This window comes from Sapajus apella, unplaced genomic scaffold (genome assembly GCF_009761245.1).
Source record: "Sapajus apella isolate SASKATOON/1434 unplaced genomic scaffold, GSC_monkey_1.0 scaffold13, whole genome shotgun sequence".
Classification (NCBI taxonomy): Eukaryota; Metazoa; Chordata; class Mammalia; order Primates; family Cebidae; genus Sapajus; species Sapajus apella.
In genome coordinates, this window is record NW_022436953.1 from 5569474 (window position 1) to 5594964 (window position 25491).

The window sequence follows — 25491 nt, forward strand, 5'->3', positions numbered from 1 at the left end:
CCTGAGTAGCTGGGATTACAGGCACGTGCCACCATGCCCAGCTAATCAGGAGGTTGAGGCAGGAGAATTGCCTGAACCCAGGAGGCGGAGGTTGTGGTGAGCCGAGATCACGCCATTGCACTCCAGCCTGGGTAACAAGAGCAAAACTCCGTCCCCCCGCCCCAAAAAAAAAAAAAAAAAATGAATGAATGAAGGCATCACTGTAATAGTTCTAGTGAGATATAACAGAGATGGTGGGAACAGAGGAAGACAAGTATAAGGAATATGAACTGAGGTAAAATTAGCTGAACTTGGGGCCTGTGAAGACAGCTGCACCCATTCTGAAAGGGAATGAATGAGGAAGAGATGCAGGAGAAACAGTGAGTTCTATTCTGGATATATCAAGCCAGAAGTGCTTAGGGGATGTGTGAATGAGTACATTCAGCAAGTACTTACAGAGTATACAACTCTGAGATCATAAGGAGATGTTAAGGCTAAAGACAGAGACTTAACAGTCATCAACATACAAGCAGTAGTTAGAACTATGAGAATGAAGAGCTATCTCTGATTTTACCATGGCATATACATGAACTGCAAAAGGCCAGAATTTAAAAATAACTCTAAGTACTAAATCTTTGTGTATTCATTTTTTTCTTTTTTTTTTTCTTTTTAGTATATTCATAATTATATATTCCTTTTTTGTGTGTGTGTGAGACAGAGTTTTGCTCTATCCCCAGGCTGGAGTGCAGTGGCACGATCTCAGCTCACTGCAACCTCCATCTCCCAGGTTCAAGCAATTCCCTTGCCTCAGCCTCCTGAGTAGCTGGGACTACAGGTGCCCGCCACCACTCCTGACTAATTTTTTTTTTTTTTTTTTGTATTTTAGTAGAGATGGGGTTTCACCATGGCCAGAATGGTCTCAATCTCCTGACCTCATGATTCACCCACCTGGGCCTCCCAACGTGCTGGGATTACAGGCATAAACCACCGCACCTGGCCATATCATCAATTTTTGTAAGCTAACCACTATAAGGATTCTCTGGTATACAAATTTATTTTGAATTTAATGAGTAACAGAAGACCGTTCTTCAAACAGCATTCATTCAATATAGTGTCCAACACTGAAAATCATATAACTGATAAAAGACATATTCAGAATATGTAAAGAACTCTTATAACTCAACAATAAAAGAAATACCAATCTAGAAATGGGCAAAGGATATGAAAGACATTTCTCAAAAAAATTAAAGAAAGAAAAGACAGACAAAAACAACTGTTGACATAATGTGGAGAAACTGGAACCCTCAAACATGGCTAGTGAAATTATAAAATGGAACAGCTGCTAGGGAAAAATTGTTTGGTAATTCCTAAAATGTCAAATATAGAGTTACCATGTGACCCAGCAATTCTACTCCTAGGTATATGCCCAAGAGAATTTAAAACATGTGTGGCCCGAGTGCAATGGCTCATGCTTGTAATCTCAGCACTTTGGAAGGCTGAGACAGGAGGATCACTTGAGGCCAGGAGTTCAAGACCAGCTGGGGTAACATAGCAAGACCTCATAAATAAATAAAAACATAAGAACATACATCCATACAGAAACTTATAAATGACTGTTCATAGCAGCATTATTCCTAATAGCTAAAATGTTGAAATGACTCAAATATCTATCAACTGAGGAATGGATAAAAATGTAGTGATTTATCTCCATCCAAAGGAATATGATTAGGCGATAAAAAGGAATGAAATACTGACACATCCTATAATATGGATGAACCACAAAAACATTATGTGAAGTAAATGCCAGACCCAAAAGGCTACATATCATATGATTTCATTTATATGAGGTATCCAGAATAGCTGAACCCACAGAGACATAAAGCAGGTTAATGCTTGCCAAGGGTTGAGAAGAGTAGAGAACTGGAGAATGACTGCTAATGGGTACAGGTTTTCTTTCTAGGGTGATGAAAATGTTCTGAAATTGATAGTGATGATAATTGTATAATTCTATGAATATACTAAAATTCGGCTGGGCGCGGTGGCTCACGCCTGTAATCCCAGCACTTTGGGAGGCCGAGGTGGGTGAATCATGAGGTCAAGAGATGAAGACCATCCTGGCCAACATGGTGAAACCCCATCTCTACTAAAAAATACAAAAATTAGCTGGACATGGTGGCGCACGCCTGTAGTCCCAGCTACACGGGTGGCTGAGGCAGGAGAATTGCTTGAACCCAGGAGGCGGAAGTTGTAGTGAGCCAAGATCGCACCACTGCACTCCAGCCTAGTGACAGAGCAATGCTCTGTCTCAAAAAAAAAAAAAAAAAAAAAAAAGAAAGAAAAAAAAATTCACTGGATTGTACATTTTATTTATTTTCTTCTTTTTGAGACAGGGTCTTGCTCTGTTGCCCGGGCTGGAGTGCAGTAGTGTGATCTCAGCTCACTGCAAGCTCTACTTCCCAGGTTCAAGCAATCCTCCCACCTCAGCCTCCCCCAAGTAGCTGGGACTTATAGGCATGCACCACCATACCCAGCTAATTTTTGTATTTTTTGTAGAGATGAGGTTTTGCCATGTTGCCCAGGTTGATCTGAAACTCTTGAGCTCGAGCGATCCGCCCACCTTGGCCTCCCAAAGTGCTGGATTACAGGCATGAGCCATGGCGCCTGGCCAGATTGCATAATCTAAAAGGGTGTAGGTATACTATATTAATTATAAGGCTGTTATTAAAAAAAAAAGATAGTGTCAAACACTAGATAGAAAAATTCTGGTAAAATCAAAGTAATTGTATTAAACAAGCTTAAAGTTTAGAATTAAAGTTACCCCTGCATGTTAATTTGTTATATTTTATTTAAATTCATAAATGTTCTTAAGAATGTATGATTGTATGACATGAACAACAAAATAAACTCTTCAGTCTTCATCTTGCAGAGAAAGAATACCTCCATTCAAATTTGAATTTAAAGTTTTCCTTTATTCAGATAAGGCAAATCTGTTAAATAAAAATATCCAAATGCAAGGCCAAATTCAATCATCTATATCTATCTGATCCAAATCTTAAACACATATGTCTGCTGATAGTGTCCATGAATAGCTGTGAGAAGCAGACACTCATAGGCATATCTGCAGCTTATGCCTCACCTTCATGCACAGCTCCGCCTTGTCAAAGCCCATCAGCATGTTGATAATATCAAACCCAGAGGTAGACTTATTCTTTTGATGGACTCCTCGAATGAGTGCACACAAGGTCTGCAGAAATGAGAGAAAGAATTCTTTCTGAAGAGGAAATCTCAAAACTAGAAGGACATTGGGTCTGTAAACACACATTGCAGTCTCATCCTTACCCAGCTGACATTCAATACATTCAGTTTATCTGAGCTCTGAGCTCCAATACATGGTTTGAGTTTTTGCAGGGGTTTTTGTTTGGTTTGATTTTTTGTTTGTTTTTGTTTTCTTTTGAGACAAGGTCTCACTTTCTCACCAAGGCTGTAGTGCAGTGGCATAATCACAGCTCACTACAGCCTTGACCTCCTGGGCTCAGCTGATCCTCTCACCTTAGTTCCAAGTAGCTGAGATTACAAGTGTGTGCCACCAAACCCTGTTAATTTTTTTATTTTTGTAACGACAAGGTCTCACTAGGTTGCCCAGACTGGTCTCCACCTCCTGGGCTCAAGTAATCCTCCTGCCTCAGCCTCCCAAAGTTCTGGAATTAGAAATGTGAGCCACTATGCCCAGACCAGTCTGAGTCTCAGTATGTGCAAAATCCAGAAATTAAAAGAGGAACAGTAACTGAGAATGTTGTCATTCTCATTTTTTATTTTCTTGCTGCTTCTTCTTTTTTTTTTTTTTGAGATGGAGTCTCGCTCTGGCGCCCAGGTTGGAGTGCAGTGATGCGATCTCGGCTCACTGCAACCTTGACTTCTGGGTTCTTACAATTCTCCTGCCTCAGCCTCCTGAGTAGCTGGGACTACAGGCGCATACCATCATGCCCGGCTAATTTTTTGTATTTTAGTAGAGACGGGGTTTCACTGTGTTGTCCAGGCTGGTCTCAAACTCCTGAGCTCAGGCAATTCGCTCGCCTGACTACTCAAAGTGCTGGGACTACAGGTGTGAGCCACATACCTGGCCTTTTTTTTTTTTTTTTTTTTTTTTTTTTTTGAGATGGAGTCTCACTCTGTCGCCCAGCCTGGAGTGCAATGGCGCAAACAATCTCAGCTCACTGCAGCCTCCACCTCCTGGTTCAAGTGATTCTCATGCCTCAGCCTCCCAAGTGGCTGGGGTTATAGGCGTGTACCCCCATGCCCGACTAATTTTTGTAGTTTTTTAATAGAGACAAGGTTTCACCTTGTTGGCCAGCCTGGTCTTGAACTCCTGACTTCAAGTGATCCACCCTCCTCAGCCTCCCAAAGTGTTGGGATTACAGGCGTGAGCCACCACGCCTGGCCAACAGTTTTTATAATTATTTTTAATAACTACAATAGTTAAGTTCCTTTTTAATAGCCAACTGCTTCAAATCTTAAAATCTTCATAATCCTCATCCACTACTTACTAGCTGTGAGAACCTAGACACACACATTAGTTAACTTTGCGATGGCTCAGTTTTCTCATCTATAAAGTAGGAATTATAACAACAGCATCCATCTTACAGGAACGTCACGAAGGCTATATGAAATAATACTGTACTTAGTCCCTGGAACATTGTTAGAGCTCAGTAAGCATTAGCTATTATAACAGTGTACAGCATTTTATGGGTCACTAAGTGGCTTAATGTCAATTTATTTCCACTGAAATAAAACGATTTATGATTCATGCCCACACAATGAGCACTGCAATTACTGAAAGTACAATTTCCAGCTTTCATCAAGCCCCTACCCTACAACTCAAAATGTGGAACTTACAGTGCCAAAGGTTAACAAAGCCATAGGATAAACATGGTCCATCTCTCTGGGACATCAACTCAAGAGGCAATTATTATTGCCATTCTTCAGATGAGAAAACTGGAGGTCACAAAGTGATCTGCCTAACTAGTAAGTTGGAAACTTAAACCCAATCTACCAAAAGTTCCAATAAAATTATTTATTACATCATGGATTCTTCATATTCTAAACTTGCCAATCGCTGCCCTAAGTACTTTCAAACTATGCTATACTAAACCTATCAGACTAAATTTTAGAAACTTTGTCACCATTCATTCAATAAGAACTTACTTCTAGAGTGCTATTTGCTAGGCACTGTTCTCTGTGCACAAGGAACATTCTACTCACTGGAAACAAAGTACTGAATGAAACTCTCAAAATCTCTGTCCTCAAGAAGTCTGCAGTGTATCTGCATCACCCAGCCCAATGCCTGGCACATAACACTATTTAAGAAATAGTTGTTGAATGAATCTTATAATCATGCCACTTAACATAAAGAACAGTTTCTTAATGTTTTTTGAGTTACAAATCCCAGATCCCTTTCAAAATCTTTTTTTCTTTTTTGGAGATGAAGTCTCATTCTGTTGCCCAAGCTGGGCTGGGGTGCAGTGGTGCGATCTCGACTCACTGCAACCTCCGCCTCCTGGGTTCAATTCATTCTCCTGCCTCAGCCTCCTGAGCAGCTGGGATTACAGGCATCTGCCACCACACCCGGCTAATTTTTGTATTTTTAGTAGAGACAGGGTTTCACAGGCCAGGCTGGTCTCAAACTCCTGACCCTCAGGTTATCTGCCTGCCTCAGCCTCCCAAAGTGCTGAGATTATAGGCATGAGTCACCGTGGCCAGCAGTCTTCTGATTTTTGATAAAGACTAATCATTCTTGCTTCAGTTTCCTCTCTACTTCTTCCCTTTCTCAAGTAAAAACAAGAATTCTAACAATCTACTTTGGCATTAGATCATATATTATACAAATGGATAAGATTACTTCTAAGTGTCAATTTGTATAAATAGATGGCTAAACAAACATAGCATAAATATTTGGTAGCTTAAAGAAATAAAAAAGAAAACTTCATACCTCAGAGCAACTCTAGGTTCCTCAGCTCCAACAGATGTGTTACAATTCCTTTCTCCTATTAAACAAGAATTCCCCAATCTCCCAGCCTTGTACCTGCAATGCATTGACAACTCGAATTGGATGATCCTCTCCCAGAGCCTGGATACAGTGTTGGAATAGGCAATTAATATTGTCCTTGATCTTCATTAACTCCTCACCATCAAGAGATTCCAGCTTGCCTTCTAGGTACTCTAAATTCACCTGCCAAGTAAACAAAGAAGGGGCAGAGTGCATTTTTCTAAATTCACCTGCCAAGGAAACAAATAAGGGGCAGAGTGCATTTTTAGCGTAGCACCCAGAACACATGAGAAGGCAACAGTCACCAGGAAATTCCACAGATGCCACCAAGTCTTACCTTCATGAGAAAGAGCTCCTCCCAGAACCGAGGACTGCACTTACTGGGGTCCTCTGTCTGAAACCAGAAGATAAGCACATTCAGCTTTCCCAGCTAACACCAAAAGCATTAAGAGTGCTATATATAGTCAACCTTAGTTTTCAAAATTAACTTTGAAAATTCTTGGTCGGCCGAGCGCAGTGGCTTACATCTGTACTCCTAACACTTTGAGAGGCCAAGGTAGGTGAATCATCTGAGGTCAGGAGTTCAACACCAGCCTGGCCAACATGGTGAAACACCTTCTCAACTAAAAATACAAAAGTTAGCTGGGCATGGTGGCACACACCTGTAATCCCAGCTACTTGGGAGGCTGAGGCAGGAGAATTGCTTGAACCTGGGAGGCGGAGGTTGCAGTGAGCCAAGATCATACCACTGCACTCTTGGGCATCAGAGCTAGACTCTGCCTCAAGAAAAGAAAAAAGAAAATTCTTGGTCATTCTAAACCTCTATAAGGGGGAAGAAAACAGTATCTCTTTGTGTTTTTTTTCCAAGTGGAAAACTGTGTGCATGGATATATATTCTCTGCACCAAAAGTTAAGAACTTCCCTAAAATATTTCTCTTCTAGCAAGAAATGAACCTAAACATCTGAATAAGTTAGTCACATAATGACATGTCTCCCGTGAATTGGTACAGTGTTGTTTTCAATCCTATTTACATATATGAAACACAATCCAGTGAGCCAGGAAAGGTAGATATTACCACCCTCCTCCCATTTTAGGAAAGAGGGTACACAAACAAAAGTAACTTACACAAGTGCAGGAGCCAGAACTCAGATCACCTCAGTAATACTGCAGTGGTTTTTACAGCATGCTGTGTTGACTGCTTTTACTTGCCTTCCATATGCATTCAGTCTTCTGTACAAAGCTTTTAATATGCTCTAAATTTCTTAATTTAAATTGGTCCAAAGGGTTAGCAAAATTATCATGCTAAAACCCAAAATTTCCTAGCAATAATTTTCCAACAAATTCTAGGAAATCAAAGGCTGCTGGTTAATGGGTAACATAAGAAAAAGAGAACCCCTACCCTAAAGAAAAGATAATGACATAAAATAAGCAGGTCAATAGCCCACTGCTACCTTATTTTAAGTTGACCTTTTAAAACTACTACCAGGAGACAGCCAGGTGCGGTGGTTCACCCCTGTAATAACAGCACTTTGGAAGGACAATGTGAGCGAATAACTTGAGGCCAGGAGTTCAAGACCAGCCTGGCCAAGATGGCAAAACCCCATCTCTACTAAACACACAAAAATTAGCAAGGCATGGTGATGTGGGCCTGTAGTCCCAGCTACTCAGGAGGCAAGGCAGGAGAATTGCTTGAACCCAGGAGGCAGAGATTGCAGTGAGCTGAGATCATACCACTGCACTCCAACCTGGACGACAGAGTGAAACTCTGTCTCAAAAAATAACTAAATAAATAAATAAAAATGAGTAAATAGGCTGAGCACAGTGACTAATGCCTGTAATCTCAACACTTTGTAGGACTGAGGCAGGTGGATCACCTGAGGTCAGGAATTCAAGATCAGCCTGGCCAACTGGCCAACATGGTGAAACCCCATCTCTACTAAAAATGCAAAAATGGCCAGGTGAGGTGGCTCTCGCCTATAATTCCAGCACTTGGGTAGCCGAGGCAGGCAGATCATGAGGTCAGGAGATTGAGACCATCCTGGCTAACACCATGAAATCCAATCTCTACTAAAAACACAACAAATTAGCCAGATGTAGTGGTGGGTGCCTGTAGTCCCAGCTACTCAGGAGGCTAAGGCAGGAGAATTGCTTGAACCCAAGAGGCAGAGGTTGCACTGGGCCAAGATGGTACCACTGTACTCCAGCCTGGGCGACAGAGTGAAATAAAAATAAAATAAAAATTAGCCAGGCATGGTGGCACGTGCCTGTAATCGCAGGTACTCAGGAGGCTGAGGCAGAAGAACTGCTTGAACCCAGGAGGTGGAGGTCGCAGTGAGCCAAGATTGCGCCACTGCACTCCAGCCTGGGCGACAGAGCAAGACTCCATCTCAAAATAAATAATTGATTAATTAATTAAAATAAAACAGCATAAAATTGCTACCAGGAACTAATGTTATCAGTAGTTAAGTCCTGATCTAATAATAAAATACTAATAATCTCTTCTGGCTTTTGTTTTCTTTTTTTTTGAGTCTTGCTCTGTTACCCAGCTGGAGTGCAATGGCATGATCTCAGCTCACTGCAACCTCCGCCTCTTGGGTTCAAGTGATTCTCCTGCCTCAGCCTTCCCAACAGCTGGGATTATAGGCACATATCACCATGCCCGGCTAATTTTTGCATTTTTAAAAAGTAGAGATGGGGTTTCACCATGTTGGCCAGGCTGGTCTCAAACACCTGACCTCATGTGATCTGCCCACCTTGGCCTCAAAAACTGCTGGTATTATAGGCATGAGTCACCACACTTGGCCTCTTCTGGGTTTTTAATTAAGAAAGGCATAAAGAAGCAACAATTCTGGCCTTCTCACAACGTTCTCATTTAGTGAATTCCTTTTTTTAATTATGTATTTATTTTATTTATTTACTTATTTTAGAGACAGGTTCTCACTGTCACCCAGGATGGGTGCAATGGTGCAATTACAGCTCACAGCTGCCTCAAGCTCCTGGGCTCAAGGGATCCTCCCACCTTACCCTCCTATAGTAGCTAGGAATAGCTGGAACTAGCTGGGACTACAGGTGCCTACCATCACACCCACCTAATTTTGTTGTTAGAGATGGGAGTCTCGCTACGTTGCCCAAGCGGGTCTCAAACTCCTGGCCTCAGGCAATCCACACACCTCAGTCTCCCAGGTAGCTGCGATTACAGGTGTGAGGTACCACGCCCAGCCATTTAGCGTATTCTATCACTTTCTCTCAAGTTCTGCTTCCTAGCAGGGGTCACAGTTTGACCCTCACACTTCTGTAATATCACTTTTTGTCTATAAATGAAACTCAGGGAACTCATGGAACTGGCACTTCCCATCCCCAGAGCTCACTCAAGCAGGAGTTGTATGTACACCAAGCTTGTGTAACAAAGAAAGTATCCTAACAGGATCCTAGCACCTACTTATTTTCTTTGTATAGTTGCTTATACGGCCTTAGGCAGTCTGTATTAACCTTCTGCACATCAAACTATGTTTATAAGGCTTGCCAAAGTTAGGTATTTTAGTTGACTGCATTATTTATTCTGAGCCATGGTTTTGGAGTCAGTCACCAGGGTTCAAATCACAGCTCCATCACCTTCCAGCAGAGATCTCAAATTACCTTATCTGTTAAATGAGGATATTACCAGCGCCCTCGCAGAATTCCTGTCAGAAATACAATTCCTCTATATTTAGTGATACATTTATAATGCACTAGCCACATAGAAGAAACCCAACACATGGTCATTTTTTTTCTTTTTTTTAAGACAAGGTCTCACTCTTTCTCCCAGGCTAGAACACAGTGGTGTGACCAGGGGTCACTGCAGCCTTGACCTCCTAGGCTTAAGCAGTCCTCCTACCTCAGCCTCCGAGTACCTGGGACTACAGGTGCATGCCACCACAGTTAGATAATTTTTGTATTTTTTTGTAGAGAGAAGATGTTGCCATGTTGCCCAGGCTGGTCTTGAACTCCTGGGCTCAAGAGATCCACCCCCCCAGCCTCCCAAAGTACTATGATTACAGGCATGAGCCACCATGTCTGTCCAGTAATTGTTTTTATAACTATTATTCGGCTGGGCACTGTGGCTCACGCCTGTAATCCTAACAGTTTGGGAGGCCGAGATGGGTGGATCACCTGAGGTCAGGAGTTCAAGACCAGCCTGGCCATCACGGTGAAATCCCACCTTGAAAAAAAAAATAATAAAAATAAGTATCATTCTAATTTATGCATACTACTTATGACCAGAATTTCAGAAGGCAGGTACCCCTGCAGCATATCTAATTAATCTTCCCTGACATGTTTGTTTTGTTTTTTTTTTTAAGATGGAGTCTCACTCTGCCCAGGCTGGAGTGCAATAGTGTGATCTCAGCTCACTGCAACCTCCACCTCCTGGGTTCCAGTGATTCTCCTGCCTCAGCCTCCCAAGTAGCTGGGATTACAGGTACATGCCACCACACCTGGCTAATTTTTGTATTTTTAGTAAAGATGGATTTCACCATGTTGGTCAAGCTGGTCTTGAACTCCTGACCTCGTGATCCACCAGCCTCAGCCTCCCAAAGTCCTGGGATTACAGGCATGAGCCACCGGGCCTGGCCCCTGATAGGGTATATTTTACAACATAGGCTTGGACCATGTTCAATCAGTTCTGAAGACCCAAAGAAATCGCCAACTCAATTGCCAATAATTCCTCAGTTATCCCACGTAGTTGGAGAATGAAATGGTCTAAGTAATTATTTCATTTACCAACAACTTGAGATGGAATATAATAATGTACCCTTTAAAAGTATCTGAATTACAGAATTCTAGGTCCAAAAGAAACTTCATGGGACATCTAGAATAAGAGTCCTAAGTTAGTAGATCATAAGAAGAGCAAATTTTTTTTTTTTTTTGAGATGGAGTCTCACTCTGTCGCCCAGGCTGGAGTACAGTGGCGCCATCTCAGCTCACTGCAACCTCCACCTCCCAGGTTCAAGCGATTCTTCTGCCTCAGCCTCCTGAGTACCTGGGATTACAGGTGCCTGCCACCACGCTTGGCTAATTTTTGTATTTTTAGTAGAGACAGGGTTTCACCATATTGGCCAGGCTGGTCTCGAACTCCTGACCTCATGATCCACCAGCCTCAGCCTCCCAAAGGGCTGGGATTTACAGGCATGAGCCACCACACTTGGCTGTCTTTCTTTAGAATATTCAAAAAAGGAGCTTCCCCAGCCTTCCTCCCTCTTTTCAATTGTTTTACCTAGCTCATGACAACAACCTTAAGGACAACATAATAACAACCTAGGCCGGGGGCGGTGGCTCAAGCCTGTAATCCCAGCACTTAATCTCAAAAAAAAATAAAATAAAATAAACCTATACTAATTAATACATAATTATAATCTCTACTATGAAAGTTTTCGCTTTTGCCCTCAAACCCTCTTTCTCTCCCTCCTCCCATACCCCCCGAGGAACCTGAAGGTGGCAGGCAGAAGTAAGGGTATTTCTCATCTTGGACTAAGAAACTAAGGAGTCAAGCTGTACACAACAACAAGCCTGCAGGCCTTACCATGAAGATCTCATCATACATCAGCACCACTTTTTCCTTCAGTGGTTTTTTGGAAGCTGAAGATTTCCGAAGCAAACCCCCACGTTTCTCTACCTGTGCCATGGTTAGAGAATCTGTGAACAGAAAGTCACATTTTAGGACAGTAAAAGTACTCACTATGATACTATAACGGCAGATATATGTCACATGTTTGTCTAAGCCCATAGAATATACAACACCAAAAGTGAACCCTAATGTAAACTGTGGACTTTGGGTGATAACGATATATGAATGTAAGTTCATCATTTATGACAAATGCCACTCTAGTAAGGGATGTTGTTATTAGAGGGGCTGCGCATGTGTGAAGGAAGTGGACATACGGGATATCTCTGCCTTCTCCTTTAAATTTTGCTGTGAACCTAAAAACGGCTCTAAAAAAATTAAGTCTTAGAAAAGAAAGGAAAGCCAGTCAGTGCCAGAATGCTCTCCAAGATGCTGGAGTCACTGAAATACCACTTAATGAGAGAATGTTTAGGAAGAACTGATAAACAACCACGCTACAGAGCTTGTGCATCTGTCCAACACTCCCCTCCCTGACTAGGTAATGTCAAGGTTTAAATCATTACTTGGCCAACAGCAGAACATATTTTACATCCTTAAAACGTGCCAGTAGACAAGGCTTAAAGCAGATCCAAAACCAAACACAAAACTGTAACTAGCTCCATCTGTAATAGGTCTGGCCATATATTTGAGGATGATGGAAGGAAGAGCACACACTGCCTACAGACTGATGGTGAAGTCAAATTTTAAATATTGATCAAGCTTAGGACCATTAAGGCAGGAAGTGTGCTGCAGACTGATGTGCTTCATTGATTTTCCCAAAGTAAGCAGGTCCTCATCACTACAAAGTACTTGGCCTTCACTGCCTCATAAATCACACTGCACTTGACTGTCTTTAGAAATTCCTCTGGAAAGAGATCCAAGGCAGAAAACAGCAGTTAAGAGACAAAAAAAAAAGAATCTGATTTCAAAATAACTGAATATAGCAATCTACTACTTTCTTTCTTTTTTTTTTTTTTTTGAGACGGAGTTTCACTCATGTTACCCAGGCTGGAGTGCAATGGCGCGATCTCGGCTCACCGCAACCTCCGCCTCCTGGGTTCAGGCAATTCTCCTGCCTCAGCCTCCTGAGTAGCTGGGATTACAGGCACACACCACCATGCCCAGCTAATTTTTTGTATTTTTAGTAGAGACGGGGTTTCACCATGTTGACCAGGATGGTCTCGATCTCTTGACCTCATGATCCACCCGCCTCGGCCTCCCAAAGTGCTGGGATTACAGGCTTGAGCCACCGCGCCCGGCTACTTTCAAATTTAATTGTGTGTGTGTGTGTGTATAAACACTATTACAGACCAAACGCTACTGTATTTTCAGTTCTATATAAAAATAGTTCCATGAATCATGCCCAAATTTTCCCATCTTGCTTCAAGAAAGTCTCGATTTTTTTTTTCCAAGTTAAGAACCTGAAATCCCACAGGTCTTCACTGTGGATTTACACATATCCCCTTCACCTCCCAGATTCTTTTCATTATTAACAAAGTTCCTCTCTTTCCTTTAAATTCTATGCTCTAGATATGAAACTTAATCTCACCCATTGACAAGTATGGGGGCTAGGGAGGAGCTGGATTTTACTTTCAGACAAACCTGACACAGCAGAACTAATTTTGATCAATGACTTTTGGAAAATATGCACTATCTTTCCAACCAAAATCAAAATTTTTTTAAGGAAGAGATGTATCTTAGTACAAAAGACTGTATCTCAGATATTGTCCTTCCCTGGCACATACAGCCAAAAACGGAGATTCATCTTTGAGCATACACTAAAGCATAGAAAATTTCTCCAACTAGATATTTTTATTTTATTTTTAGACTTTTTTTTTTTTTGAGATGAAGTCTCACTCTGTTGCTCGAGCTGAAGTGCAGTGGCGCAATCTCAGCTCACCACAACCTCCACCTCCCGATTCAAGTGATTCTCCTGCCTCAGCCTCCCAAGTAGCTGGGACTACAGGTGTGCACCAACATGCCCGGCTCATTTTTGTATTTTTAGTAGAGATGGAGTTTCACTATGTTGGCCAGGCTGGTCTCAAACTCCTGACCTCGTGATCCAAGCGCCTTGGCCTCCCGAAGTGCTGGGATTACAGGCATGAGCCACCAGACCCAGCCTATTTTTAGACTTTTTTATAACCTCATATTAGAAGTGACACCAACTCAGATATTAAGCATCTTCAGCACAGGGACTACATCTTATGCTTTTTATATAAGAACCTAGTTCCTGGTAAATGTTCAGTTTATGCTGTTAACTGACTGATTCTGACAATGATGGAGGGGGAACCCTGAAAAGTCCCCAGTCTGACCTAAAATTTTACTAACACCTATCTCTATCGAGCCTTAACTTAGCCCTCAAATTGTTATGATCCTCAGAGAACTGACGGAAAAAATAACAACAATAACAAAAAGAGAAGACTCTTTGGGGCAATTTACATTATATTGATCATGGCTTTTCCTTAAAGCATGATATACAGCCTCTGTTCAAAACATTCTTGTGTCTTTTAAATTGGTTGTCAAGAGGAAGATGTCCTTACCTGGAAAAAATAAATTGGAAATCAAGAGGATCCTATTAGAATAAATCAAAAGCAATGTAATTCTAAACTTAGTGGATATAGATCTTCCCTGTGCTCAGCTTCAACCAGTTGATTAGCAGCAAGGGTGGGAACCACAAGTTCTTGGATGTGAAAAGTACATGTTTACTAACATTCCCTTCTGAGGATTTATAATTGAGTTACAGCTAATCAATGTCCACCCCAAATCTAATAAACTCACTTTCTCTATTTCAAAATCAATACTTTCTAATAAGCAAAGAATAGAGGAGGGAAAAACAATTCCAATCCAAACTACCAAATTTCCTAAGAAATCAAATTATTTTCATCACTCTCCTTCCGTCAGGAGCAGGGGGAAAATCAGCCAAGGCCTCAACTCATTACTCTCTGTCATCATCACAGGCAACTGGAATTTACCACCCAAGCTGCCTGAAATGTGACTGGAAACTGACAACATAAAGGCTCCTCCCATTGCCAGCACTCCTACCCAAGGAACACAGCACACAAGGGTTTCTAAGGTGTTGGAATGGGAGAACTACAGAACTCTTCTAACAAAAGTTTTTCTTTGGGTCTCAGAAATTAAGCCTATGCTCCTAATTTTGAAAGTAGAATATTTGACTGGTAGAGCAGAAAGTTGCAGCACATCAGTAATATGAATGTAATCTGTACATTCTCAAGTACTTTTATCCTATTTCAAACCATCCCCCACCTTCCCATGGAAAGAACCAGCAGATCACGAAGTCAGAAGTTCGAGACCAGACTGACCAACATGGCGAAAACCTGTTTCTATTAAACAAAAATTAGCCAGGCATGATGGTGGGCGCCTATAATCCCAGATACTCAGGACACTGAAGCAGGAGGACATCTTGAGGCAAAGGTTGCAGTGAGCTGAGATCATATCACTGCATCCAGCCTGAGCAACAGAGTCAGACCCTGTCTCAAAGGGGAAAAAAAAAAAAAAAAGCCTGGGCACGGTGGCTCACGCCTGTAATCCCAGCACTTTGGGTGGCCAAGGCAGGCAGATCATGAGGTCAGGAGATCGAGAGCATCCTGGCTAACACGGTGAAATCCCGTCTCTACTAAAAACATAAAAAATTAGCCAGGCATGGTGGCAAGCACCTATAATTCCAGATAGTCTGGAGGCTGAGGCAGGAGAATCACTTGAACCCGGGAGGCAGAGGTTGTAGTGAGCCGGCATCCCGCCACTGCACTCCAGCCTGGGCAACAGAGTGAAACTCAGTCTCAAAAAAAAAAAAAAAAAAAAAAGAGATTTCAGAATATGGAAGAGATGGAAAAGGAAAAAAAGAGAGAGAGAGAAACAAAAGTAAATGCGTCCATAATTTAGGGGGAGAAAAACACATATGTAAAGATCAGGCATTCATTCATTCGACAAGTATTTATTGAGTTCCTTTTCTTTCAGCACAGGCACTAGGAACACAGCAGTAAACAAGACAGAAAAGATCCCTGGTCTCACAGAATTCCCATTCCAGTAGAAGCAAAATAGACAACAAATAAGATAAACTGAGACAGTTATAAGTTCCCTGAAGACAAATTGCCTAGGGAACAACTCTCAACTGGGAGATTAAAGTAGGCCTCTTTGAGGAAGTAGTCGTGGGGCTAAGATCTGGAAAAAAAAAGGAGAAACCAACCAAGTAAAAATCTTGGGAAAAGTGTTTGAGATATAGGGAATGGCAAGTGCAAAGACCTCAAGATCTGAATGCACTTGGCATGTTCAGCAAACAGAAATGCCGCCGTGCCTAGACAGAGCATAAACATTCCTTTTCTGAAATGTTTTTGTAAAGTTTATTAAAGTGAGTCTTTTGTGTTTGTGAATTTTTTTAATATATAAGGAGAATCCAAATACCCATCAACAGTAAATAGAATAATTAAGGTACAGTCATATAATAGACAACAATATAGAAATTTACAAAAGCCCATTACTGATACATGAAGCAATGTGGATAAGTTACATAGAAAATATTGAATGAAAAATGCCCAAAACAAAAGACTACAGCCTGATGATTCCATTTATATGAAGTTTTTAAAAGACAAAAGTAATCTATGTTGACAGTGTAGAGGTGTGGAGATGACTGGGAAGGAGCACAAGGAAGCCTTCTGAGGTGCTGGAAATACACTCAATCTCTAAGTGGAGGTTATACAAATGAGTACACATGTTAAAAAAATCACTAAGTTGGAGACTTCACGTAATGTAAAACATACCTTTATCTTAAAAAAAAAAAAAAAAAAGTAGGGCCAGGCACGATGGCTGAAGCCTGTAATCCCAACACTTTGGGAGGCCAAGGCAGGTGAATCACAAGGTCAGGAGATCGAGACCAGCCTGGCCAACATGGTGAAACCCCATCTCTACAAAAAAACAAAACTTAGCCAGGTGTGGTGACACATGCCTGTAATCCGAGCTACTCAGGAGGCTGAAGCAGGAGAATCGTCTGAACCAGGGAGTTGGAGGTTGCAGTGAGCCTTTATCGTACCACCACACTGCAGCCTGGCAACAGAGGGAGACTCCGTATTTAAAAAAAAAAAAAAAAAAAAAAAAAGTACATGTGTGTTCTCATATATGTGAAAATTTAACAGAACCAATGCAGAACACTAGAACACAGGTGAGTAGGGCCTCCAGGCTTGAAAACTCAGGACTCTTATCTAAAATAACAACCAGGCCAGGTGCGGTGGCTCACACCTGTAATCCCAGTACGTTGGGAGGCTGACGCAGGTAGATCACCTGAGGTTAGGAGTTCAAGACCAGCCTGGCCAACATGGTAAAACCCTGTCTCTACTAAAAATACTAAATTAGCTGGGCATAGTGGTGCATGCCTATAATCTCAGCTACTCAGAAGGCTGAGGCAGGAGAATCACTTGAACCCAGGAGGCAGAGGGTACAGTGACCCGAGATCGCACCACTGCACTCCAGCCTGGGCAACAGTGCAAGACTCCATCTCAAAATAAAATAAAATAACAACCAGAGTCTATTTAGCTCTTATATATGTACCAAGCACTATTCTAAGCACTTTATATACATTAATTGATTTATCCTCATAACAACCCTATGATCCAGAAAGTTTACAATGAGAAAACTAAAGCATGAACTGGAAAAGAAAGAAGAGAAAGAGAAAGATTGTATGACTCGCACACAGTTTTATCCAGTAAAGAGAATGATTAGAGGTCTTGGGGTCAAAAAAAGCAAAAAGAAAAAGAAAAAAGAATAAATAGAGAGAGAAAGAAAGAGAGAGAGCAGAGAGGGAGGGAGGGAAAGAGAGGAAGGAAGGGAGGGATGGAGGGAGGCAGGGAGGGAAAGAGAGAGAGGGAGAACTGTGATCACCTATTTCAGAATCTCCTGGGGTACCTCCTAAATATGTAAGAAAAGAAAAGAAAGAAAATGTGTCCAGATAAGTAAGTGTAGGGACTCAAACCCAGGTAGCCTGATGTTAAAGTTCCTGTTCTTCTCCACTATGCTATACTACATCTCAAAAGGCAGAGGAAGGAGCAAGAGTAAGTCATCTACACATAAACAAAGCTGAGGACCTACAGAGAAACTGTAGAGAGGTTCCAGGTGAGGAAGGGGGAGCATGTACTCATTGGCTTTAATGAGCAAACTGTGGAGTGTCCAGGTATCTTGAGTAGTCATCACTATAGTTTGTCCAAGGGTGAAGGTGCCATGGTAGAAAGTAAAAGATAATTATGTATACATCTGTCTGTAAACATAGGTAATAGTAAAGTGAAGTAGAGAGAAATACACAAATTCACAGGAATGGCAGAAAACTTGGGAGAAAAAAAACTAGAGAAGAATCTGAGAGTCTAGTCAAGTTGATAGACGTATCCAATATGGTTTGTTTTTTTTTTTTTTGAGACAGAGTTTCACTCTTGTTGCCCAGGCTGGAGTGCAATGGCGCAATCTCAGCTCACTGCAACCTCTGCTAACTGCAACCTCTGCTCACGAGGTTCAGGCAATTCTCCTGCCTCAGCCACCCAAGTAGCTGAGATTACAGGCATGTGCCACCATGTCCAGCTAATTTTGTATTTTTAGTAGAGACAGGGTTTCTCCATGTTGGTCAGGCTGGTCTCAAACTCCCAACCTCAGGTGATTCACCCACCTTGGCCTCCCAAAGTGCTGGGATTACAGGCATGAGCCACTGTGCCCAACAGGTAATTTTTTTTTTTTCTGCCCTCCTTACCCTGGTAATTTTTTTTTAAATAATAAAACACCCTAATATCCACTACAGGATTCAATTGATAACTTTTTTAAAAAACTCTCCCACTATCTTTGAGGATTTTTAATTTTTTTTCCTATTTTAATTGAGCACAGTCAGTGCTCTAAGTCTCCATCAAAACCTGATAATGAATGAAAAGATATTATAAAACAGGACTGAAAAATGAAACGAAAAACAAGTCAAGTAAGACTCTGTACAATCCTCAGCTTAAGAGAGAGTATTTTTTTTTTTTTTCAGAGATGGGGTTTCACCATGTTGGCCAGGCTGGTCTCAAACTCCTGACCTCAGGTGATCTACCTACCTGCCTCAGCCTCCCAAAGTGTTGGGATTACAGACGTGAGCCACCACGCCTGGCCGAGAGTGTGCTGTAATACTGACAGCCCTGATCACCTATTTCAGAATCTCCTGGAGTGCCTCCTAAATGTGTAAATTATCTTTTTGTTTGTTTGTCTTTTGAGATGGAGTCCCGCTCTGTCGCCCAAGCTGGAGAGCAGTGGCGTGATCTTGGCTCACTGCAACTTCCACCTCCTGGATTCAAGCAATTCTCTTGCCTCAGCCTCCCAAGTAGTTGGGACTACAGGAGCACGCTGCCACACCCGGCTAATTTTTTGTATTTTTTTTTTTAGTAGAGACATGTTCCCCAGGCTGGTCTTAAACTCCTGAGTTCAGGCCATCTGCCCGCCTCGGCCTCCCACAATGCTGTGCTGCGATTACAGGCATGAGCCACAGTGCCTAGCTTGGGTCTACATTTTTAACAATCACCCCAGATAAGTTGTTCTCAGCTGGTGCAATTTTGCCTCCCAGGGGACATACGTCAATGTCTAGAGACATTTTTGATTGTCACAACTGGGAGAGGAGGTACTACTGGCATCCACTAGGTAGAGACCAGAGATGCTGCCAAACATCATCCAATACACAAGATAGCCTCCCACAACGAAGAATTATCCAGCCCAACATGTCAATAGCAAAGAGGTTAAAAAACCCTGCCCCAAGTAATTCTGATGACCACTAAAGTTTGAAAAGTACTCATCCAAGCCTTAAACTAGACTTTGAAAAGAAAGGAGTATCTAAACAGAGAATACTTAAAGAATGAATGAAACCTCTGCGGTCTCTAAAAAGGGCACTGAGGCAACACTCACCTTACCACATCTCATTCTTCCCACATTAACTCACACTTCCTTTGAGATTGTAGCCCCTGTTTGCCCATATATGAGAGAAGATCACTACAAGACACACTGACTACAGTATCCACAATGCTTAGTGATGGAGATGAAAATCTTATGTAGCTATCTGTCCAAGAGTTGTGGCTAAGTCAAATAAAATACTACCATTATCTGACCATAGCCATTCACCTAATACACAAAAGGAAGCAACACACGTTTTTGTTTTGTTTCATTTTGAGACAGGGTCTCACTCTGTCACCTAGGCTGGAGTGCAGTGGCACGATCTTAGCTCACTGCAACCTCCACTTCCTGGGTCCCAGCAATTCTCCGGCCTCAGCCTCCCAAGTAGCTGGGAATACAGGCACATGCCACCACAACTGGATAATTTTAGTATTTTTCGTAGAGACGGGGTTTCATCAAGTTGACCAGGCTGGTCTCGAACTCCTCATCTCAAGTGATTCGCCTGCTTCGGCCTCCCAAGGTGCTGGGATTACAGGCATGAGCCACAGTGCCCGGCTGAGGCAATATGTTTATATGAAGCCTGAAATAGTCTCCTACTCTGACATTCCAGTAAGTCTCCTATCCTGATCTCCTAAAAATTCCCTAGTTTCTCTACACATGTGAGTTTTTAAAAAAAAAAAAAACTTTAGGGAAAAGTTACCTGCTCCCTAAGCCTTTCTGCAAGGCCTACTATACTACCAGGAGGTAAACATTAGTACTATAAGAACTTAAGAGAATGCAGAGTTTTTCTACCTCCAAGACCCAGCCCTTCAAGCTATCTCCTAATATGCCTCTTTCTTACCTTCTTTTTGTTTTCACTTTGTGAAGAATGTAGGCATCATTCTTTCCTCCTTTCTAAAAGCCCCAGGTATTTAGCTCACTTGCTGTATCACATCCTACTGTTCCACATGGTTCCTTGGCACAGCTTCTCTCAGTAGCATGGAACAGGTTCCCCCAATTCCACTGAACAGACTGGCTCTAAGACAAGCAAATAACTCCTTGATACTTTAATGAATTTCCACTGTTAGTCACTCCAAGGATTCCATATCTCCAAAATGAAAATAGGGCTGGGTGCGGTGGTTCACACCTGTAATCCCAGCACTTTGGGAGGCTGAGGTGGGAGGATCACTTGAGGTCAGGAGTTCCAGGCCAGCTGGCCAACATGGTGAAACCCTGTCTCTGCTAAAAATACAAAAATTAGCCAGGCGTGGTGGCAGGCACCTGTAATCCCAGCTAGTGATGAAGCTGAGGCAGAAGAATCGCTTGAACCCAGGAGGTGGAGGTTGCAGTGGGCCAAGATCGCACCACTGCACTCCAGACTAGGGAACAGAACAAGACTCTGTCTCCATTAAAAAAAAAAAAATAGAGTTAGAGACGGAGTTTCGCTCTTGTAGAGACAGGGTTTTGCTATATTGCCCAGGCTAGTCTTGAACTCTTGAGCTCAAGCAGTCCACCAGCCTCACCTCCCAAAGTGCTAGGATTACAGGCGTGAGCCACCTCGCCTAACTCCATACATAATTTTCTTAAAGGAAGCCGAAAAGGTGCCGGCAATCTTGCAAAGCAAATTGACTTCTTGCTACTTTAATAACATTTATTCAGACCTTATAAATAATACAGGCATAATGTAAGACAAAAAGGGATCCAAAAATTACTAAGTTATGGTCCCTGCCTCGAGAAGCTATTAAGTGGAGGAGGTACATAATCTGCTACTTCCTTATAGACAAATAAACATTATTTTTCCCCCCAAGACATTTTTCATATATGCCCTCACTTACTCAGAGCTACTGCCAATATATTAAGCTCACCAGGTCTCTTACTTCCAGCTGCCTACAGGTCTCCAACTGTACATCCTGCAAGGAACCTGATCTCAGCATAGCAAACTATATCCCCTATGCCTCTTTCCATACCCTAACCTTTAAAAACCTGCTCTACTTGACTGGGCATGGTGGCTCACGCCTGTAATCCTAGCACTTTGGGAGGCCGAGGCAGATGGATCAGAATGGCCAACAAGATAAAACCCTGTCTCTACTGAAAATACAAAAATTAGCCAGGTGTGGTGGTGGGTGCCTGTAATCTCAGCTACTTGGGAGGCTGAGGCAGGACAATCTCCAGAACCCAAGAGGCAGAGGTTGCAGAGAGCCAAGATGGTGCCACTGCACTCCAGCCTGGGCAACAGAGCAAGACTCTGTCTCAAAAAATAAAATAAAGGGCCGGGCGCGGTGGCTCACGCCTGTAATCCCAGCACTTTGGGAGGCCGAGGCGGGTGGATCACGAGGTCAAGAGATCGAGACCATCCTGGTCAACATGGTGAAACACCGTCTCTACTAAAAATACAAAAAATTAGCTGGGCATGGTGGCACGTGCCTGTAATCCCAGCTACTCAGGAGGCTGAGGCAGGAGAATTGCCTGAACCCAGGAGGCGGAGGTTGCAGTGAGCCGAGATCGCGCCATTGCACTCCAGCCTGGGTAACGAGAGCAAAACTCCGTCTCAAAAAAAAAAAAAAAAGAAAGAAAATAAAATAAATAAAAACCTGCTCTACTTTTTCATATCTTGTCAATGAAATCCCCACACATCCAGTCTCTCAAATTAGAACTCCTAGCCCACTCTCTTCCCAAGAAGTTGAATCAATCTCAGAAGCACAGTATTTCTAAAATCCTCTCCTCTTCATTCCCACAGCCACACTTTCTTCAGACGCTCAGTCAATTGCAACAACTCTAATTAGTCTCACTGCCTCATTTTTCATTACTTTAATTTGAATTTCTGTCACTCCCTAACTTAAAAAAAACTCCTCAGAAGCCAAAGGAGAAAAAAGGCTGGGTGTAGTGGTTCATGCCCGTTAATTCCAGCAATTTGGGAGGCCTAGGCGGGTGGATAACGAAGTCACGAGTTTGAGACCAACATGGCCAAGATGGTGAAACCTCATCTCCCCCATCTCTATTAAAAATGCAAAAATTGGCCAGGCACCTGTAATCCCAGGTACTCTGGAGGCTGAGGCAGGAGAATTACTTGAACCCAGGAGATGGAGGTTGCAGTGAGCTGAGATTATGCCACTGCACTCCAGCCTGGGTGACAGAGTGAGACTCCATGTCAAAAAAAAAAAAAAAAAAAGAGAGAGAAAATTCCAATGACTCCCCACTTTCTTTTCAGTCTCACCTCCTAGCAATTTCCCCACCACACATCCTGTTTTGGACAAATTTCTGAGATTTAAAACATCATTTTTTTCCTCTCACACCTTCACCAAGCCTTTCAAGTGCTGTTCTCTCCAAAAGAAATGCCTTTTCTTTTTTCTTTTTTAGAAACAGGGTCTCACCATGTTGACCCGACTCATCTCAAACTCTTGGGCTCGGGCCTCCCACCTAGGCTTCCCACAGGGCTAGGATTACAGATGTGAGCCACCAGGCCCAGTTGAAATGCTTTTCTTACTTGTGCAACCTCCTACTCATCCTTCAACACCCAACTCAAGTATTTCCTCCCTGCAAATATTTCCCTGACTCTCCCAAGCAATGGCAGTATTCCCTTCACACGGTATAAATGCCTTCATGTCCCTATGTAACACAAAGTACTACACAATTCCATATCGATGTTTCTCTGATGTCCTTGCAGGAAGACACTCATGACTTCTAACCTAAATACCAATTACATAGTAAGTGCTCAATAAATTTATTGAATAAACAGTTTCACCCTCATATATCCTGGATCAATTTTTGGCCATTTTCCCCAAATGTTATAGATTTCTAAACTGTGCTCAATGTGAAATTCCAAAATTTCCTAACTGGTTTGGGGTTTTTCTTTTTTTCCTTTTTTTTTTTTTTTTTTTTTGAGACAAAGTTTCACTGTTGTTGCCCAGGCTGGAGTGGAGTGGCCCAATTTCAGCTTACCGCAACCTCCGCCTCCCGGGTTCAAGCAATTCTCCTGCCTCAGCCTCACAAGTAGCTGGGATTACAGGCATGTGCCACCACGCCCATCTAATTTTGTATTTTTACCAGAGATGGGGTTTCTCCATGTTGTTCAGACTGGTCTCGAACTCCTGACCTCAGGTGATCCGCCTGCCTTGGCCTGCCAAAGTGCCACCACGCGGGCCCACATTTTAATTACACAAATGTTGAACAAGTAAATAAATTATACCTAAAAAACTAATGAAATCACCTTAGAAACTTCTCTAGTCACTGAAAATGGGAATTCCCCCTTTACACTCATAACGAGAGAGATCTCGCTTTCCCTTGACTGTGATCTGATATCCTGAAAGCCTTCACATAGAAGCTACTGTGCACACAAATCCAACTGAGGGCACACACAAAGTAATTCCAATCCTGCTAAAGGCAGGGACACAAATCATATTTACCCTAGTTTACAAAGTAACTAAAGGATAGTAAAGAAAAAGCTTTCACTAAGCTCAAAACTTTTTCTGGCCGGGCGCAGTGGCTCATGCCTGTAATCCCAGCACTTTGGGAGGCCAAGCAGGGTGGATCACCTGAGGTCAGAAGTTGATACCACTCTGGCCAACGTGGCGAAACCCCGTCTCTACTAAAAATACAAAAATTACCCAGGTGTGGTGGCTCACGCTTGTAATCCCAGCTACTCGGGGGGCTGAGGAGCGAGAATCGCTTGAACCCACAAAGCGAAGATTGCAGTAAGTTGAGATCGCGCCTTTGCACTCTAGCCTGGGCAACAGGAGCGAAACTCCATCTCAAAAAAAAAAAAAAAAACTTTCTGGAGAGGAAGATCCGGAGGATAGGATGATCCAGTGATATACATTTGGGTCTGGCCCAAGTTTCTGCCTTCCTATTCGCCAGGGACGGCACGTCTCAGCTTCTCCTTCTCCAAGGGACCAAATTTCCCTCTACTTGTTCCTTCTCTAAACTCTCGGGGGAACAGGTTCCTTTCCTGGGCTCTCGCCGAGTAACCCTAAGAAAACACAGTAGCTTCACTGATTCCGTGTGAAGGGTGGGCTGAAATCTGTCAAAGCCCGGAGAAGGACCGGACTGGAACCCTTCCAGGACACCTGAAGACTTCGGCCAAACTGGCTTTTCTCTAGCCCTGAGATTCTCAGAGGTGCCTTGCCCCACGTCCGCACCCCAGGACCAAGAACAACCTGGGAGGAGGCTCTCGAGGCAGCTGGCGGGGTCAAAGGTCAGCTCCTCGGGTGCCAGAAGGCCTCGCAGGGATGGGAGAGAGGGAGGTACGTAACCGGGAGGTCCGAGGGACCGATCGCTGGAGGAGCGAAGCCGTTTCTCTCTAGGCTTGGCCGCCCCCGGGCCCAGCCCTCCCCGGTACACGCAGCCTCGGCAGCCGTCCTCCCTCCCTCTCCCCTCGCATCCCCGTCGTCCCAGAAGCCAGCGCAGGCCCCGCCCCCAGAACCGCCTCGGGGCCAAGGCCTAGTATGGCAGGATCCGCAGGGTTGGTCAGGTTTGAGGACCGGGCCGGGCCGGGCCGGCGCCGCTTACCGAGCCTGTGGCTCCTCCTCTACCACTCGCGCCGTTCCCAGGCCCTCTCCTCCCGACGCCACCGACGCCGCCGCTGCTCCCGGCTCACGGACGCGCTCCCGACCTCCCCGACCCTTCCCGGGTCCGCCGCGCCCCACCGGGTCTTAAAGCCCGCCGCGCGATGTGTTAGTCCCCACCCGCTTCCTAAGACCAGCTCACACCACAATTCCCAGCAAGCATCGCAGACTACAACTCCCGAAAGGCATCGCGAGAAATAAATTCGCAATAGAAATGTCAATTGAGGATCTACTAGGTAGCAATAGCAGTTTTAAGAAACATAGCAGACTCTGAATTCAGCAGTTTTACTTCTAAGAATAAATGTATCCTCTAGAAATACCGGCGAAGTTTGGAAAGATATATTTTCCAAATGTGTATTACAACTTTGTACGTGAAAGATGGAAACAA

The 25491-nt window shown here is 43.1% G+C and overlaps 1 protein-coding gene across 6 annotated transcripts in view; it reads right to left on the minus strand.

The window, feature by feature from the left end:
* Positions 1-25205, minus strand: part of ARMH3 (armadillo like helical domain containing 3) — a 205240-nt gene extending 180035 nt beyond the window's left edge. For 2 of the 6 annotated variants that reach the window (XR_004269933.1, XM_032281396.1), the window contains exons 1-5: positions 25048-25205; positions 11581-11693; positions 6360-6416; positions 6059-6205; positions 3116-3223 (exon numbers count right to left, since the gene is read on the minus strand). Coding sequence is in view for 5 of the 6 variants with exons in the window: in XM_032281396.1 (XP_032137287.1) it covers positions 3116-3223; positions 6059-6205; positions 6360-6416; positions 11581-11682 (414 nt within the window). In the remaining variant the exon portion in view is untranslated. Of the gene's footprint in view, positions 1-3115; positions 3224-6058; positions 6253-6359; positions 6417-11580; positions 11694-14100; positions 14202-24356; positions 24509-25047 lie in introns of those variants that run through there. The other 4 variants (XM_032281393.1, XM_032281394.1, XM_032281392.1 and 1 more) reach the window with 4 other exon arrangements.
* Between the last annotated feature and the right edge of the window lie 286 nt (positions 25206-25491).